Source organism: Haplochromis burtoni, unplaced genomic scaffold (assembly GCF_018398535.1).
Source record: "Haplochromis burtoni strain Fernald_Lab_line unplaced genomic scaffold, NCSU_Asbu1 Contig_85, whole genome shotgun sequence".
Classification (NCBI taxonomy): domain Eukaryota; kingdom Metazoa; phylum Chordata; class Actinopteri; order Cichliformes; family Cichlidae; genus Haplochromis; species Haplochromis burtoni.
This window is the reverse complement of record NW_024582446.1, coordinates 803,170-819,368: the sequence shown is the minus strand read 5'-3', so window position 1 is coordinate 819,368 and position 16,199 is coordinate 803,170. Positions and strand designations below refer to the sequence as shown.

Sequence of the window (16,199 nt, the reverse complement as noted above, 5' to 3'; positions counted from 1 at the left end):
AGTGAACATTTAATATAAGAAATTCTTTTGTTATGTAAAACACCAGGAAGACCAGCTGAAAGAATCATTGTCCAGCCTTTCATAGCCTGAATAATGCTTTGTTAGGGTACTGTAGTGGCCTCTGAGTTTAAGCAACCCAGCCAGAGTTCAAAATAATTAAATATACCACCATGGAACTTGTATGAAGTGTTTCTCCAGACCCCCTCAAAATAACAAATTGCATTTAACATACTGTAGCAATTTCCTGTTGATGTAAATGGCAGCTTTTAAAACCTCCTGGCGTGTTTTTGGTAGTTCCAGCAGATTTCATAGCGCTATAAAATGTAACAAAATCTTCCCACCTAAACATAAAGCGGAAAATTAAACCAAACCAACATGTTCATTCCAACTTTCCTGCCTTGTTTAAGGTAACAAATGCCTTAAAAAAAAATGCATCACATTTCCATGCGATCAAAGTGAAAAAGTTTTTTTTATGGAATATGCATAACACTGTCAGACATAATGGAATATAATGACTTATATGATTGTAGCTAAAAGGCACGAAACGAGGCTTTAAGCAGGGGTCAGTCAGAAATGTAATTCATTCACTTCTTGCCTGAATTTAGACATATTTCCTGCATTTTTCTACTACTACTCAGCTCTACACAGGCTGATTTAGTAGGCAGCACCCCTGACAGCCACAGTTGTCATCATTCAACATGTGCACCACTCACTTAAACCACGGCATTGTACTGAGCTAGCTAACGAGCTAGTTTAACGCTCGATTTCGATTTAAAGCAGCAAAACGGACAAAATAGAAGCAAAAGAGGGCAACATACGAAGTATAACGCCTTGTTGAACACACCAAGAAGCAGGCAACATTGCATGGTTTTAAATACTGGTAGCAGCACTCCAGACACAAAGAAGCAATAACACAACAATAATAAACTATTAAATTATGTTGTATTAGCTGGATAAGCTAACTCGGGAACTTACCTCGCGTTGAGAGGTCGGACTCGAATCGCAACTTTTACGTTTGCCATGATGTGTTTTGTTGTTTTGAGGGGTTTTACACGCAACTCAGCAGCTGTCCAAGTCGGACTTGGTGTAAAATAACGGTTTTAATGTGAGCATGGTGAACATCGCTTCATATTTCTCCAATACAGTGGGGCAAAGTTGTCCGGTAAGCCCCCCCGCTCTTGTTCAAGCCATCTCCCGACTTCTGATCGAGAATCCGAACGTCTCCAAAAGTCTCAGCAGAGAAGTGAAACTTCCTGCAGGGCAGACATGGAAGGAGAGGGAGGGGATGCTGCTGGATACTCCTCCCTTTTAGCCACATTCAAATCCTTTTCTTTTTTCTTTTTTTTTTTGCATGTCTGTTATTATTTAAATTTCTCTACATTTCAAAAGGTCTTTAAATTGAGTTTCACATTGATTAAAAACACACCCCAAAAATTTGCAGATTATTCAAGCCGATAAACTTTATTTTCTTTTTCATTACGAAATTGTATGTTACTCATTGCAAACATGACAATACACAATAAACACTTAAATCTGAATACATCACTGTCATTTAGAATTTAAACTATGCGGCAACATTAAAAAGAATATCAGTTTAAAAGCAGCAGGGAGTAGGGCGCTTGTTCAACATGAACAAAAACATGATCACAAATGCTTGCATTTATGAAAGAGACGCAGTCACTAGTGAAGCGGTCAACAGCAGAGTGAAAGTGCTATACTGAAATGAAGACAACAATGTGTCTTACACAAACGTGACTTTTCTAATTTTGAAACTTGCAGTATTTGTTATAGATTTTACGTGATAAATATTAATTACGCAAATGTTTTTATTTTTTTTTTTATGCAAAAATTCCCCATTTCATTGCCCAGTCTTCTTCAGCCTTAAGTGTGAATCTACTATGACTCCAAACTATGCATCGTCTCGATCTTTTGTTTATTGTTTGCCTAAAGACACAAGCATCAATCCAGGTTTGCCTGCAGGAAATTCCTTTGGATCTAAGATGAGATTGTGTGGTCCATAGATGTTACCCCTGACTGACGGGGTTTTCTGGTTCTACTTGGCACCTTAGTTCTCGGTTTGCAGCTACAGAACCTAAGCCTGAGGCTTGCAAAAGCTGACTGTTGACTCTCTTTGACGGTCTGTGAAGCAGAAAGCTAGTCAGCAAAAAGAAGTCACTCAGAACTGTGTACCTCTTGAACAACACAAGCAGATGTTACATTAAACACTGTGGCGAAAACACAATTGCGGCGGGGAAACTGGATAGTACTATTGCTGTCATGTAGCTCCCTCTACTGTCTGATGTGAGACCTGCAGAATGTCCATGTGGCTTTGTAACTCAGCCAGAGATGAGACGGGTTTCACGGTCTTTAACTTCAGCTGAAAATTCGCTATCTGCTCCTAAAGAGAAAAAAAAAATGACAAGAAAATTAGAACAAGAGAGCAGAAAAAGCCAGAGGTCAGATCATTAGTATTAAGAAATAATTCCAAAGCTATACAAGATGACAAGAAAATGAAGCTTCACCACAGGTAAGGCCAGTTCTGTTAGCTTCTTCCAATGGGATTTGACCTCTTCTTCACTCAATAATCCTCTGTCCACCAGTCTTCCAATTACAAACCGGTAGTTCTTCCTCTAAAAAACACAACAACAAAAATAATAAAAACATTTGCAGAAAATTAGAGATTTCAGTGTCAAATCACTTTAAATTAAATAAGAGGTTATAGAAAAGGTTACATTTTTAAATATGTATATAAATAAAACTGTTTAAGGAACACTGGGCCTGACAGAACTGAACAAAAAAAGAGGAAGAATTCAAAATGATGGAGAATGCTGGAGGCCAAATCTTTCAATTCAAGACAGGGACCGTTTCACATGTCATTCCCCTCGGCCTTGTTTCCAGTCTGTTTACTCTAGAAAGCAGACAGACTGGAAAGCAGGAGTATTAAAATCCACTGGAGAAGCAGTGAAAATAAGTCAAAGAAGAAGAATCCAGGAAGGAAATAAATAAAGTCTCCATCCAGTATAAACATGCTATAAGTGTTTAGGCGAGTAGGTTTGAACAATTTATAGTAAAGAAACTTTCAAGAAAAGAAACGTCAACAGGACTGTTCCATTTTGCTGACACTGTTCAGTCTTGTAGATTTTTAACACATTGAAATTGAAAAGGAAAAAAATAAATAAATAAATAAAACGATGTGTGTTGCACACCTCAATCTAATGTTTTTTAGGATCTATCCAAGGACATGTATAACAAGTTTGATATATGTTCAATTTGACTGTCATATTATGATCATTAATACATCTATATCATTCATACCTCTGTGTCGCTGGCCTTCAGCACAGCGGTGACTGTAAGTGGGGTAAAGAGCAGGTGGATGGGGGCGGAGGAACAGCTGTCTTTCTCCCACAGCTCAGCGAGCTGCTCCAGCAGCGCTGTGACAGGAGGCTCTGACCCTGAACCATTACCAACAGCATCCCCGCCACGTCCGCTGCACTCTGACAGAGGCAGCACCGGGAGCTCTGCCGACACTGAACAGATACACAGAACACATTCTCAGGTCTGTCAAGGACGTTTCATAATGTTTGCATTTAAGAAGCAGAGCAATCTTGAATGATGAGAGTTAAACACTTAAAACATTAAACAGCCTGGAATCTCACCCAGTTTGCAGGCCAGTAGGACACTACAGTTCAGAAGCATCTGCTCTGACAGTACATTCAAAAACTAAGCAAGAAAAAAGAAGGAAGACTGTAATTAACACTGGGAAACGACTCATCAGTAAATTCGGTGTAATTTTATGACACTCGTCTCTCTCTGATGCACCTTTCTGCAGGATAATGTTTCTCCCACTTTTTGCAGCAGTGTTAGGAGCTGAGAGCCAGTCGGCAGCTCCTTATCAGTCCTCGGGCCCACAGCGATGCTCAGCAGTTCCTACATTAAAAATTAAACCCTTTGAGTTCAGACATATCGTTGACTTTTACATATTTAAGATCTTATTTATTACGTGGACTTTCTAACATTCTGGTGAGGCACACTCGTGATTTAACAGTAAACTGTGTGACATAGTGGGGGAGAAAAAAAAAAAAAAAAAGAGAAAAGAATCACAAATGAAATGTTGTTATTACAAAGCCCTGCTGAACAAAGAACTAACACAAAAAAAAAAAAATAAATAAATAAATAAAATACCTTCATTTCAACGATGATGTCAGAGGGCAGTGAAGCACTGTGGTCACAGTGGGGAGGACAGGACATCACTCTCTCACTTCCTTGTTTCCTCTTGGGAGTTTGTGACTTTTCCTGAGGGACCAGCTCAGCCACAGTTCTGTCCACATCAGAGTCTGGAGCAGGTGGACTACCAAGAGCCTTCATCACGCGGTCATACCTGCTCTTCCACTCCCGTCTTACGAGTGCTTTATAAGAGAGAATTATAATGAGAAATTAATGGAAATTAGATATCCTGAGAGTGCTTCTCTCATCTACAATGGAAATTATGTTCTTAAAATAATACCGGCATCACAGAGAGTTTGAGGTCAGTTCAATGTTTTTGTACGCTTTAGTCTGGAGGCTTAGTTAGTAGTAAAACAGGCCTAAGTCGAGCACAAAAAGCTTGCAAAACTACTGCCCTGCCATAAAATTCAGCCTTTCCTTCATTTACATTCATTCAGCAGTTCAAAGCAATCAATGCATTCATGTTCCAGTGGGGACTTCCCAAAACTGTTTTTAAAAAGTTAAACAAAAAACACAAAGACTTGCAAATCTTATAAACCGAAATTTTATTCAAAATAAAACATTTAAAAAAGAAAAATGGAAGAAATTGTTTGAATTTGTAAAAATGTATCATTTAAGGGAAAAAAAAAAAGAAAAAAAAAAAGTCATTTGAATTGGGTGGCAGGCCTGCGTCTCCAAAAAGGACAAAAGAAAAAAAAAAGAAAAGTTTGGATAGGGCCACGTAATCACTGTGCATCATATTTTAATCATTGCAAATTTTAATCCATCTGACCACACAACAGTTTTCCACTTTGCCTCAGTCCATTTTAAATTAGCTTCAGCTCAGAGAAGACAAAATGTTCTCTGGATTATATTCACATATGGCTTCTTCGAGAAGGCTTGCTCGAGGTCCACCTGTCTGTAAACAATTCCCCACGTAATGTTTTCTGGAACTCTTCCTAAACTCAAGAATCATACCCGTTTTAAATGCAGTGCTGCCTGAGGGTCCAAAGGTCAATCTCAGTTAACCTATTAGGTTGAAAGATTTTCTTCCAGGCGTGTCCTTTTCAATACCACTCACTTTCCCAGCCTTTTGCTACCTGCGCCCCAGCTGCCATACCCCCATGTTGCCACCATCAAATTAAACACAAGTGTATAATGCCTCTAGGGATGGGTATCGAAAACCAGTTCTTGTTGAGAACCGGTTCCCACTGTTTCAATTCCTTGGAATTGTTTGCCATTTTTGCAAACGATTCCCTTATCGATTCTAGTCGCCCCGAATTACATCACCACGTTGCGGAACGTTTTGCAACTTCGTTGGCCGAAGTTGCAAAACTGGCAGGAAACATGGCGGCTCAAACGCTCAAAAGTTTGGTTATACTTTACGAGAACGGATGACAACAGGGCAACTTGCAATACTTGCAAAGTAGATATTTCATTTAAGGGAGGAAACACTACGAATATGCAAAAGCATTTGCTCACAAAACACGCGATAACCTTAAATGAATGTCGTGTTTTTAATTCCGCTCCGGACTCGTGAATCTCAACCCAGCAGCAGCGGTAACGTTTGCACGTCCTCTCCCGTTAATGCGGCAGGTAAATAATCAACTAACAGTGCATATTATGTTAGCGCGATCTGCCTTATTACAAAACCTGCCATTACTGTGCATTTAGGTGACCATGATGAGAGAGACAGACAGAGTCTGGCTCAGATGCTGGCAGTTCTCGCTGCAGTCTACCGGTAGCGTCTCCTTTCAGGCCAGGATAGACGAATGTCACCGAGCAGTGACTAAGTTTGTGGTAAAAGGCTTGCACCCATTTGCCACAGCAGATGCCCCCGATTTTCGGTAAGTGAATGTGTTTAATTGTAGGCAGGGACATTACTGGATATTCTTGTGTAATTGCTACTGAAGAATATTTATTTTACATTTACAATTTTTTTCCCTGGGGACCCTGTGACACCCCATTGAAGAGCCGTAGGCTGTGGATCTCTTAAGATCTCACTGTTGGGTTTGTAACGCCATGTTACTCCTAAATTTCTATCTTGTTCAAAGAGAAGTTCTAAGCTAAAAGGAGAACGCTAAGAGAATCGATAAAGAATCGAATTGTTAAACAGAATCGAAAATGGAATCTGAATCGTTAAAGTCTTATCAATACCCATCCCTAGATGCCTCTCTAGAATAAATATGACATTACATTTTGTCTGTGTCTGTTGAAGTATAAGCTAAGATTTTTGAAAGTAAATAAAATGAACAACCGGTCATTGGATCTCCTTCCAATAAATAGATAAATAAAAATTATAATCTTCTTCTGCAGACATGCAGAAAATGCACATCTGAAACAACTCTATATTTAAGTTTCTGGGTGATCTATCCCTTTAACTAATTACCTGTAATGTTAGCCGAAAGCCAGCTGCAGGCTTTTTCTGTTGCAAGACGTTTGGTGATGTTTTCCGAAGTGGCGAGTACCTGCGTAGAAATTCGAGCGTAAACATCCAATTCCAAACTCATCCACAAAAGGTTTCTCAGAAAGTTCTTTTATTAGCTAAAACGCTATATTGCTGTAGTTTGTTGTACTTATGTTCTGCTTCCCTTTTTTTTTTTTTTCTTAAACCAAATATGTATTCTTGGACTTACAGTAGGCGAAGTCTCATGAGGGAGCAATATTCGTATGGCTTCAGGGCTCTTCTCACAGCAAAATCTGCAAGCAAGAGGGTGTTTTCTTAACTGAAAGTGGCACCTTGTAATAATTCCCAATCAAATCTATTCACGTAACAAGAAAACGGCTGGGCGCTTGTAAAATAAGCTCTCGTACCTGGTGGCTCTTGCCAAAGCCTCCAATCCCGCATCACACAATTGAGCACAAATGGAGTCATTCAGTTTTGAGGGATTTGAGTTTGGCGACCCCAGTCCGTCTCTCAGCATCTTTTCTCCTCGTCCCACCAACTCATTTACTAAGGTAGCCCTGCGGGAAGCCCAAAACGAATAACACAACTGTACAAAAATTACATTTAAAATATTAAAATAAAATAACAACGATGCTCTTAGTAAGTCTTGAGCAGATATCTATATAACATTTAAACACAGAGTGGTAAATTTACAGCAGTTGCCACTGAAGTGCTGTAAAACAAGCTGTTGGACAGTCTCTAGCCTCCTAGGTAAGCAACCAACCAAAGCTGCAGGCTGATTACAAACTATTCTCAGAGTCACTTTCAATTGGAAAAGGATAATCTAATGGAAGGCAGGTTAAATAAAAACAAAGGGATGTGAAAGCTGCAGTTAATTTGCAATCTAGTGGCTTAAAAACCAGCTTACTCTGAAAGCTCCACAATACTCACTTCATATGCTTGACAGCATTGGATCCAACCCTCTCAGCTACAAATTCCACAGTGCGACGTAACGATGGAGGCTGGTTGTGAAAGAAGGCTTGCTCGAGGTCCACCTGTCATATTCAAGCAACAGATTTAAATACCCCACACACAGGAATTATTGCATTTAAAGTCCTGTTTGCTGTGCCGCTTGGTTATTCACCTGCAGTTTCTGCTGTGACCTGTGAGCTGCTGGCGTGTCCTTGAGCTCAGCAGACGTGGGAGTAATCTTGCGGATAATTCCTCCGCTCTTGGCTGTGCTTCCGGACACAAAGGCAGCCAAAAGCTTACGAAATTCACCTGAATGAATAAAAACAAGATGGATTTATCTAAAGAAAGCGCGTGTTGCTGTCCCTTGGCTCATCTGTGGTGAACGTGTTGAGCAAACGTGAACAAAGCTGTGCAGTTTCTGATTAAAGGACTGTTTCTTTTTCAAACTTCTTAATGAAACTCGAGTCCACCAATGACTAAACAAAAGGCCAAACAACCTATAAGAACTGTGCCATTCTTGCGCTCGCTACTCTGCATCCAATCAAAGGGCAAAAAATCCTGCAAAGATTGAGTCCTGTAGATGCAAGACTTTAAATTTAATGTGTCTATGGTTAAGAGTAATCACACCAGTAGAACAAAAAAAAAGAAAAAAAAAAAAAGAAATTACCATCCTCAAGACAGAGCTTCACTTTAACCAAAAGAAAAGACCAGGACATGCTAGTCCAACAACCCAGCTCCCCGTATGCAAATTAAAAGACACAAAAATAACGTGAGGACCAGCCTCGAACCTACAGATGAAATGACAAAGCAGTTTTGTTATGGAAAAAGCTCATAACCAGCCCAAGAGAAACTCTATAAAAAGCCAAGAAAGTGACTGATAACATACAAAGTAATTCACTGTAATAATTTTTACTGTAATTGTAACAGCCAGCGACAGACACTCTTTCTTGCAATTCAAATACTTTGTGAGACAATCCATTTTATTTATTTATTTATTTATTTATTTATTTAAATGCTACTACCAGTAAAACAAAATACAATTTTTTTTTTTTTAAAAATCAAAACCTTCTCACAGATAAACATACACGTGTAGATGAATGTGTGAATCAGCTGGCTGGTTGTACCAAACTTGTGACTCCTTGTTCCCATGAATCTCAGTAATAAAGGGGAAGGTAAAGACTCCAATGTTAATATGGCTATTAAACCATCTAAATTAAGGCATGCAGAAATAAACAGCTACTATAAATTAAGATAAGAATACAGTGCCCTTAAACCCAATTTAAACATAAGATTTACATTCAGCATTCCACATTTCTACTCACCAAGAAATGGACAACAAGTATAAAGAAGCTGCTGATCCACCAGAGGAATACAGTCCTAAAAAACAAATTAACAAGCATATAAAAACAAGTCGTTTTATGGACAAACACCTATTAAAGTTTATTTGTCACTTACAAGCCCTGCCACATTTATGTCGCTTTCTTCCACCTTGGCAACCTCAGTAAACTCACTAGTGAAGAAAATATCCTCTGGAATCACTGGGATCTACACAAGTTAAAACACAACAAGTTCAGCTACATGTTAGCATTACGTATAAATAAATATTATTCTCAGGCATCATAAAAGTGTTAAATAGATCTTTGATTCATGATTGGTGAGTCTGCTGCTCACTGTACAAACCATTACATAAAAAGACAAATCTTGCCTACACATTGTAACTCACCTGAAAGAGCCAGCCTAATACTGACACCATCAGTAGCTTATTTAGGTAACACATTTCTTCACATCGATCAAGAACCAGTCTCCTGCAAGCAAACAGGAGACTTTTTATTTTACTATATACACACACCATTTACCTGTACTGTCATAACTAGTTTACATGCATGCATATGAAGACAAACCTATATAGGAGAAGCAGTGTGCCCAATGTGGTCCTGTAGCAGAGCAGCCGAGGGCCGATAAAGTCTAGCATGGAGAGGAACTCCACCAGCCAGGGAACAGTGAGGATGGTGCGCCTTCTCCTTATACTGTTTCTCAACACAGCACACACATCTAGCACTGGAACACTCTGTGGGACCAAGAGGGAAAGAAAAAAAAAGTAGCATGGCATCAAATATACATTTATATCTGTACTGCAGATGTACAGGAAGAAAATAAAAGGAACTGAAGCTACTTCTGACTTTTACATACACCATTTAAAAACAGGCCTGAACATTTGGTGCAATAAGTATTTGTTTCGTCACCTTGCTGCGCAGGGCTATAGCAGTATCCTGTATTTCTCTGGACGGCTTCTCGGATGTTTGGTAAGGCAGAAAGGAAATGAATCCCAGAAACTTTGCTAGAAGACGAGCTAGGAGCAACACAGAGGAGAACCGCTGCTTCTCGTCCTAAAAAGGATGAAATAATAAACAGCATAAGAGCTCATCTTCTTAGAGTGGACAGGTTTAAGAAGATGAGCTCTCCAGGTACCCAGGTTAAAATACATTGCTTCAAATAAAAAAGGAAAATACAGCTGTAAAGCATTTTAACAAAAACACCCACAAAAGCTGCAGATGCAGATAACAAAATACCTGCTGCTCCATGTCTCCATCTTCCTCCTCCTCTTTGTCCCGCTCACAGATGGAAGCAGGAGGGCTCAGGATGGACACCTCGTCCAGCTGGAGTAGCTGCTGGCACAAGCTATCCTGCAGGTGCTGGTTCAGCTGGCAGCTAGTGCACAATATACAAAACTGATTATAACAACATAGTCCATTAAAAAAAATTAAAGAAAAAAAGTTTAGCTAGTAAGAACACAGGAAATTTAATATTTATTATGCTGTTATCTTTTTACTTAAATGTTGCTGTCTCACCAGCTAGCAGCCTGCAGGAAGTCCCTGAAGAACTCTTGGTAACCAGGAAAAGATGGAGGTGAGCACGGGCCAACAACTCCGTGAGGCTGAATGAGACGCTCTTCAAGACGCTTCAGGCGCCCCAAACCCTCAGCTCCCAACATGCCTAACAAGTCAGCATCAGGAGCATCTCCAGAAGTGCTGTTCACTCGGGGACCTTTACACATCTAAAGGAAAAAAAGGTCAATTTGAGACCTTATTGGGCCAAGTAAGAAGAATGTCACGTGGTGGCAACTTCTGCAATGAGATAGATAGCTTTTGTTAAAATGTATGATTTACCTGAATAAGCTGCTTCAGGAACAGACGCGCAAAATGAGAATGATTTCCTGCAGAAGTCATCTGACTCATCATTCCTCTGAAGTAAAAGACAGAAAAAGATCCTTTATTACATTGAAATCCTTAATTTCACCCAATTCCTGACCATGAGGGGGAGAAATAAATAAATAAAACGCTGCTGTAACTAACTGGACTTACCTGATCCTATTTCCAAGTGCAGTGTCAAAATTCCACCCGGGTTCCTTGTGAAAGTCCTCCCACTCTCTCAGCACCTCATAAAAAATATCTCTGTGAGAAGAACAAAAGAATCAGGTGATTAAGATAATTGATGAATGGAAAAAATATACTTGATCATTAATAAAATTAATTCAGTGGTTTTAATCAACTTATTTCAACAGTTGAATCCTTAATTCACCAAACAATCAAGAAAAGTTTCTCATCTCACAATTAAATCTACAAATTATCCAACTATAATATTTCACACTGTGTCGATCGACAAACAACATTGCGTTTGCAATTTAAAGCAGTTCACCTCTATAAAATGGACAAAAGCAGAAATGTACCTCTGTTTTTTGAAGATGTGGAAAGCCTTGTCACTGCTAAAGTTGGACCGGTTGTCAGTATCAGGTTGGAAAGGGACCGAGTGGATGAAAGTGGACACTGAAGGAGAGAGCTGAAATACATTCATTTTATTTTTTTTAAGTGAAGATGGGTCAAAATAAGAATCTGGATTAACAACATAGGTTGGTAGTAATGTTTATAACATAGCATACAGCACTGGGAAAGATTTAAAAACACAATAAATGTTTGCATTTACTTCATCAGCTGTACAATACAACTCTGTTACCTTGGCCGTGCTTTTATCTTGGGCCTGAGTGAGTAAGTCCCTGAGATGTGGAGAGAAAGATGCCACCCGTTCATTCTCTCCCAGCAGTCGCAATGTGCACTTGTCCAAATGAGCTACCAACCTGATAAATTACAAGAAGACATGGTTACGAGTCAAAAAGTTAAGAATGTTGAGGAGTCGGTTAAGTGGAGAAAACAAAAGACACTCACTGAAACTGATTCTCCAGGACCTTCACTGCAAAATACACACAATTGTGTACTAGTCTTAAATAACATCTTTCGAGAATATCTGAAAATTTGAAACAGATCGGGACCTTCAACACACACACACACAGAAATATGCAATCCTAGTATTTGTAATATTCCGTGACTGCACACCTGAGTGCGAATGAGCTGCACACAAACTTTCCTGTTCATCGTCATGAGTGTGAGGGGACCGAGACGTTAGTAACTGCATCACAAAGAAGAGCTCCAGGAAAATGTTTGGTACGAGGTTTTCTGAAAACACAAATTTTGTTTTTAACCAATTTAAATGTGTTTAGTCTTTTTTTTAAATTTCTTTCATTATTAATTACTCTTTAATTACTTAACAGAAACCTGTTGACAGACATTTACTAATAGCTGTTCTTCATCTAGCAAAATTGTTTGTACAAGTTCATTTTATCCTCATGTAATTGTTTTTAGATAATGATCACCACCTTGTGGTCATTTACCAGAGATGCATGTACTATACAGCTCAACCAAAAGATCCAGTTCCAAGGAGAAAGTGACTTTGGATGGTTCAGGACAAGTTGTCTGTTGTTCTGGTGTAACGTTAGATCCTGTTTTAAGCACTGTCTTGGTAGGGGTGCATGGTTCCAAAGAAGATGGCTGAGGAGAGCCGACCTGCTGGGCACGCTTTGTCCTAAAAACAAGAAATTCCTGATCATAAAACTACAAAGATAAACTGAGATGTGGAAAAAAAAAAAGATACTTCAGCTGGTGCAAAAACAGCTGAGACTGTTATACATATAAGAACCTGAAGGGGAATTTTACTCTAATCCAGAGTGTACAGACGATTACCAACAAAATATGGATTACACTTCCATCATTCCCTGTAAAACACAGCAAAATATTACCTATCTGTAAGTAATATGGCACCCACTAGCAGACATGGATTACTGGCCAATCCAAAAACTAAACACATTTTTCCCCACAATGCACTCAAATCTGTCTGACCAAATCGAGGAAAAGTGCACTTACTTTTCCTTTTTAAGCAATTCCCTTTCTTCCTGCAGACTCAAAGAATTGCCCCCTGTCATCGACCCCTCGAGTGGCACTACTCCTGACAGGGGGCTGGATGGTTTACTGAACGGGGTGGAAGTGAAGCAGGTCTTTGGTTTAGAGCGTGGCCGCTCTGCACTTACTGGTGTCGGGTTTATTCTTCTAGTTGGCTTAGATGCCCTGAGGAATAACAGAAGTGGTCAGATTGTTTGAAAATTACATGTTCAAATCTATATTTACGACTCTACTTATGTTAGACTTGTGCAGACTCACGCAGGAGAAATGGGTGAGGAGCCAACAGGAGGGAACTCCTCCAAGTTGTTGAAATTGAGCTGACCTACAGACGGAGGTGAAACCTGCTCAATTATCCTACCATACCCTTCTCCTCCTCTTACTGATCTCCTCCCCCCAGTCTCATCAATATAATGCCCTCCACGTCCTCGCCCCCCCAATGACATGTTGCCACCACTCTTCTTGCGGCTTTTCTGGGACTGGAAGCTAGGGCTGTGCTGAAAGTCGGGAGGAGAAACCATGTAGTCCCCAAGCATGATCCTCTGCCCACCACGCCGCTCAGATCCTGAAGGCCTGGAAGCAGGGCTCCATGTTGTAGAAGAGGAGGGGCTGCTGAAGGCAGTGACCCCGCTCAGACAGTGAGATCCTTCAGGTCCAGGTGACACAAATGAAGGAGAAAACAGCTGGACGCGGCTCGCAGCCCGAGTACCACTTCCACCACTGGCAGACTTGCAGCCCCTCTTTTCCGAGAAAACTTGGGTCTGTGCAGCAGGCCTAGGGCGGCTGGGAGTCTTAGCTGGGGTGGCGGGGCCATGAGTGAGTGCTTGACTGCTCTGCTCTCTCAGAAAATTTAAAAGAAAAGGGACGAACTCCTCTTTGTGAACTGTCAGCCCGAGTTCACTAATCGACAGCTTGTCCTCGTCCTGTTGAAGAAAGAGACTTTAACTGTTGGAAAATTGGATCGAGACAAACGCATCAACCATCTATCAACCATGAAATAACTCAGATCATCAGCGCGATTAAATCCTAGATGCATCCCAAGATAGTAGATATCCACGCAATTAAATCTTCTGGATAGATACAGTTAAATCTCCTAAGAAAATTATTATCTAACCTAGCTAACAACGTGCTGGCTAATTTATGGCAAAACCCCACATCTGTCTTAAGAGAATGAAAATAATAGTAAAATTAATAAGTAACTGTGGTAAATTATGACAGGTTTTACTGAAAACATTTCTTCTGAAAAAAGGGAAGCTGACAGCTACCATCTTGTCTGTAGTCGACCTGATCTACAGCTAACGTGGCTCGCTAGCACAGCAGCTAAAAGTTTTGTTTACAATTAGTTACGAGCTGTGTCATCACACAGAACAAAGTAAGCGGAGATAAAACGCAGATAAATGCTCCTCTCGTGATAGTATTACCCGTTTCAGACCTACCCCTGCACTCTTTAGCCAGTCCACCACCTTAATAATATCCACTTTCTGTGATAGAAGCGATTCCAAAAGAGCCGCCATTCTTGCCAAGCGCTGCGCGGCTGAAGAACTGAGAGGAAAGGGGGCGGGGTTAGCCTGTACGCATGCGTGTTGCAAATTACGTGTGCCAACCACGTGTGTTTGTCATCTGAGCCTTCAAGAGTCATTCAAGGACCGTTAAAAGGGCCTGCTTTCACATGTCATCCACCCACTAATAATAACAACCTAAATACAGTCCTTTGCAAAAAAAAATAATCTCGAGTCACCACTCATTTTTTAATATTTCGCTTCCAAGGAGGGAGACTTTCTCAAAAACCTTTTAAAGTGGTGTTGCGTAATAGTTTCCTGGGCTTTCTGAAAATCATAGCATGGTGTGCTGTGTTGCCTTAAAATAACCTGAGGAAATTGGAAGTTTTTGAAAAGTATCCTAAAAAGTATCCTAAAGTCATGTCCTATCATGCACTTCCTTTTGGAAAACATCTGATTGATCAACGTCTTCGCTTTTCAGCATGACAATGATCCCGATAACACTGCCTGTGCAGTAAAAACATACAATGAAACACTATCAGTCGCGGACTGGCATCGCCTGGACCTCAGCATTACCGAAAAAAATGTGGGATCATGTTGACAGAAAACAAAAGAAAGGGCAGCCAGCATTCAAAGAAGAGCTTTAAATACTCTTCAAATAGCCTGAATAACTATTCCTTAACACTACTTTACAACTTAAAAAAATTAAAAGAAAACCTCGGGGTGTGTTGAAAATAATGGTGCTCACATGAAGTGTATTTTTGCCTCACATACTGTATTTCTACATATGTTTGCAACTTACAATGAATCGCTACACCTACACTACCAGTCAAAATTCTGGACACACCTTCTCATTTTTCTTTATTTTTACTACTTTCTACATTGTATATACACACTGAAGACATCAAATATATGAAGCAAGATATATGGAATTATGTAGCAAAACAAAAATGCTAAAAACTCTAAATATGTTTTATATTTTAGATTCCTCAAAGTTGCTTTGTTGACCACCTTCTCTCAATGAGCTTCATGATGTAGTCACCTGAAATGGTTTTCACTTCACAGGTGTGCCTTGACAGGGTTCATTTGTGGAATTTCTTGCCTTCTTAATGGGGTTGGGACCATCAGTTGTATTGTGCAGAAGTCAGGTTGGTACACAGCTGACAGCCCTTATTTGACAACTGGCTCACACCGTGAAGCATGGAGGAGGAGGTGTGATGGTGTGGGGGTGCTTTGCTGATGACACTTTTGGGGATTTATTCAAAACTGAAGGAACACTGGACCAGCATGGCTGCCACAGCATCCTGAAGCGACATGTCATCCCATCCCATCCTATTTGCTTTTAGTTGGACCATCATTTATTTTTCAACAGGACAATGACCCCAAACAAACCTCCAGGCTGTGTAAGGGCTATTTGACCAACAAGGAGAGTGATGGAGTGCTGCACCAGATGGCATGGCCTCCACAGTCACCTGACTTAAACCCAGGCGAGATGGTTTGGGATGAGATGGACCGCAGAGTGAAGCCAAAAGGGCCAACAAGTGCTCAGCATCTCTGGGAACATTTCAAGTGACTACCTCATGAAGCTCATCGAGAGAATGCCAAGAGTGTGCAAAGCAGTAATCAAAGCAAAGGGTGGCTGTTTTGAAGAATCACGACGAAACATATAAAAATGTTTTGAGCTATTTCACACTTTTTTGTTTATTACATAATTGCTTGTGTGTTCATTAACAGTTTCGATGGCTTCAGTGAGAATCTACAATGGAAACAGTCATGAGAATAAAGAAAAAACATTGAGAATGTGTCCAAACCTTTGACTGGTAGTGTATTTTTTATGTTCCTAGAATTAGAGAA

General features: G+C 40.1%; 2 protein-coding genes across 2 annotated transcripts in view; both read right to left on the bottom strand.

Moving 5' to 3' along the window:
- Positions 1 to 1,310, bottom strand: part of stard9 (StAR-related lipid transfer (START) domain containing 9) — a 36,956-nt gene extending 35,646 nt beyond the window's left edge. The window contains exon 1 of the mRNA XM_005926014.3: positions 976 to 1,310. Coding sequence (XP_005926076.1) covers positions 976 to 1,022 — 47 coding nt within the window. The 5' untranslated portion in view covers positions 1,023 to 1,310. The remainder of the gene's footprint in view (positions 1 to 975) is intronic.
- Positions 1,311 to 2,060: 750 nt separating this feature from the next.
- On the bottom strand, positions 2,061 to 14,413 carry cdan1 (codanin 1). Its single transcript, XM_005926011.3, has 28 exons — positions 14,283 to 14,413; positions 13,108 to 13,769; positions 12,814 to 13,014; positions 12,285 to 12,475; positions 11,950 to 12,069; positions 11,782 to 11,860; positions 11,573 to 11,693; positions 11,289 to 11,398; positions 10,924 to 11,013; positions 10,729 to 10,804; positions 10,411 to 10,616; positions 10,132 to 10,270; positions 9,805 to 9,948; positions 9,463 to 9,629; positions 9,285 to 9,366; positions 9,017 to 9,106; positions 8,884 to 8,938; positions 7,734 to 7,870; positions 7,541 to 7,644; positions 7,018 to 7,167; positions 6,840 to 6,903; positions 6,593 to 6,671; positions 4,183 to 4,406; positions 3,820 to 3,927; positions 3,657 to 3,720; positions 3,316 to 3,527; positions 2,523 to 2,630; positions 2,061 to 2,398 (listed from the first exon to the last, which is right to left on the bottom strand). Exons 1-28 carry the CDS (start codon positions 14,358 to 14,360, stop codon positions 2,276 to 2,278), a joined length of 3,984 nt encoding a protein of 1,327 aa, XP_005926073.1. The 5' UTR covers positions 14,361 to 14,413; the 3' UTR covers positions 2,061 to 2,275.
- Between the last annotated feature and the right edge of the window lie 1,786 nt (positions 14,414 to 16,199).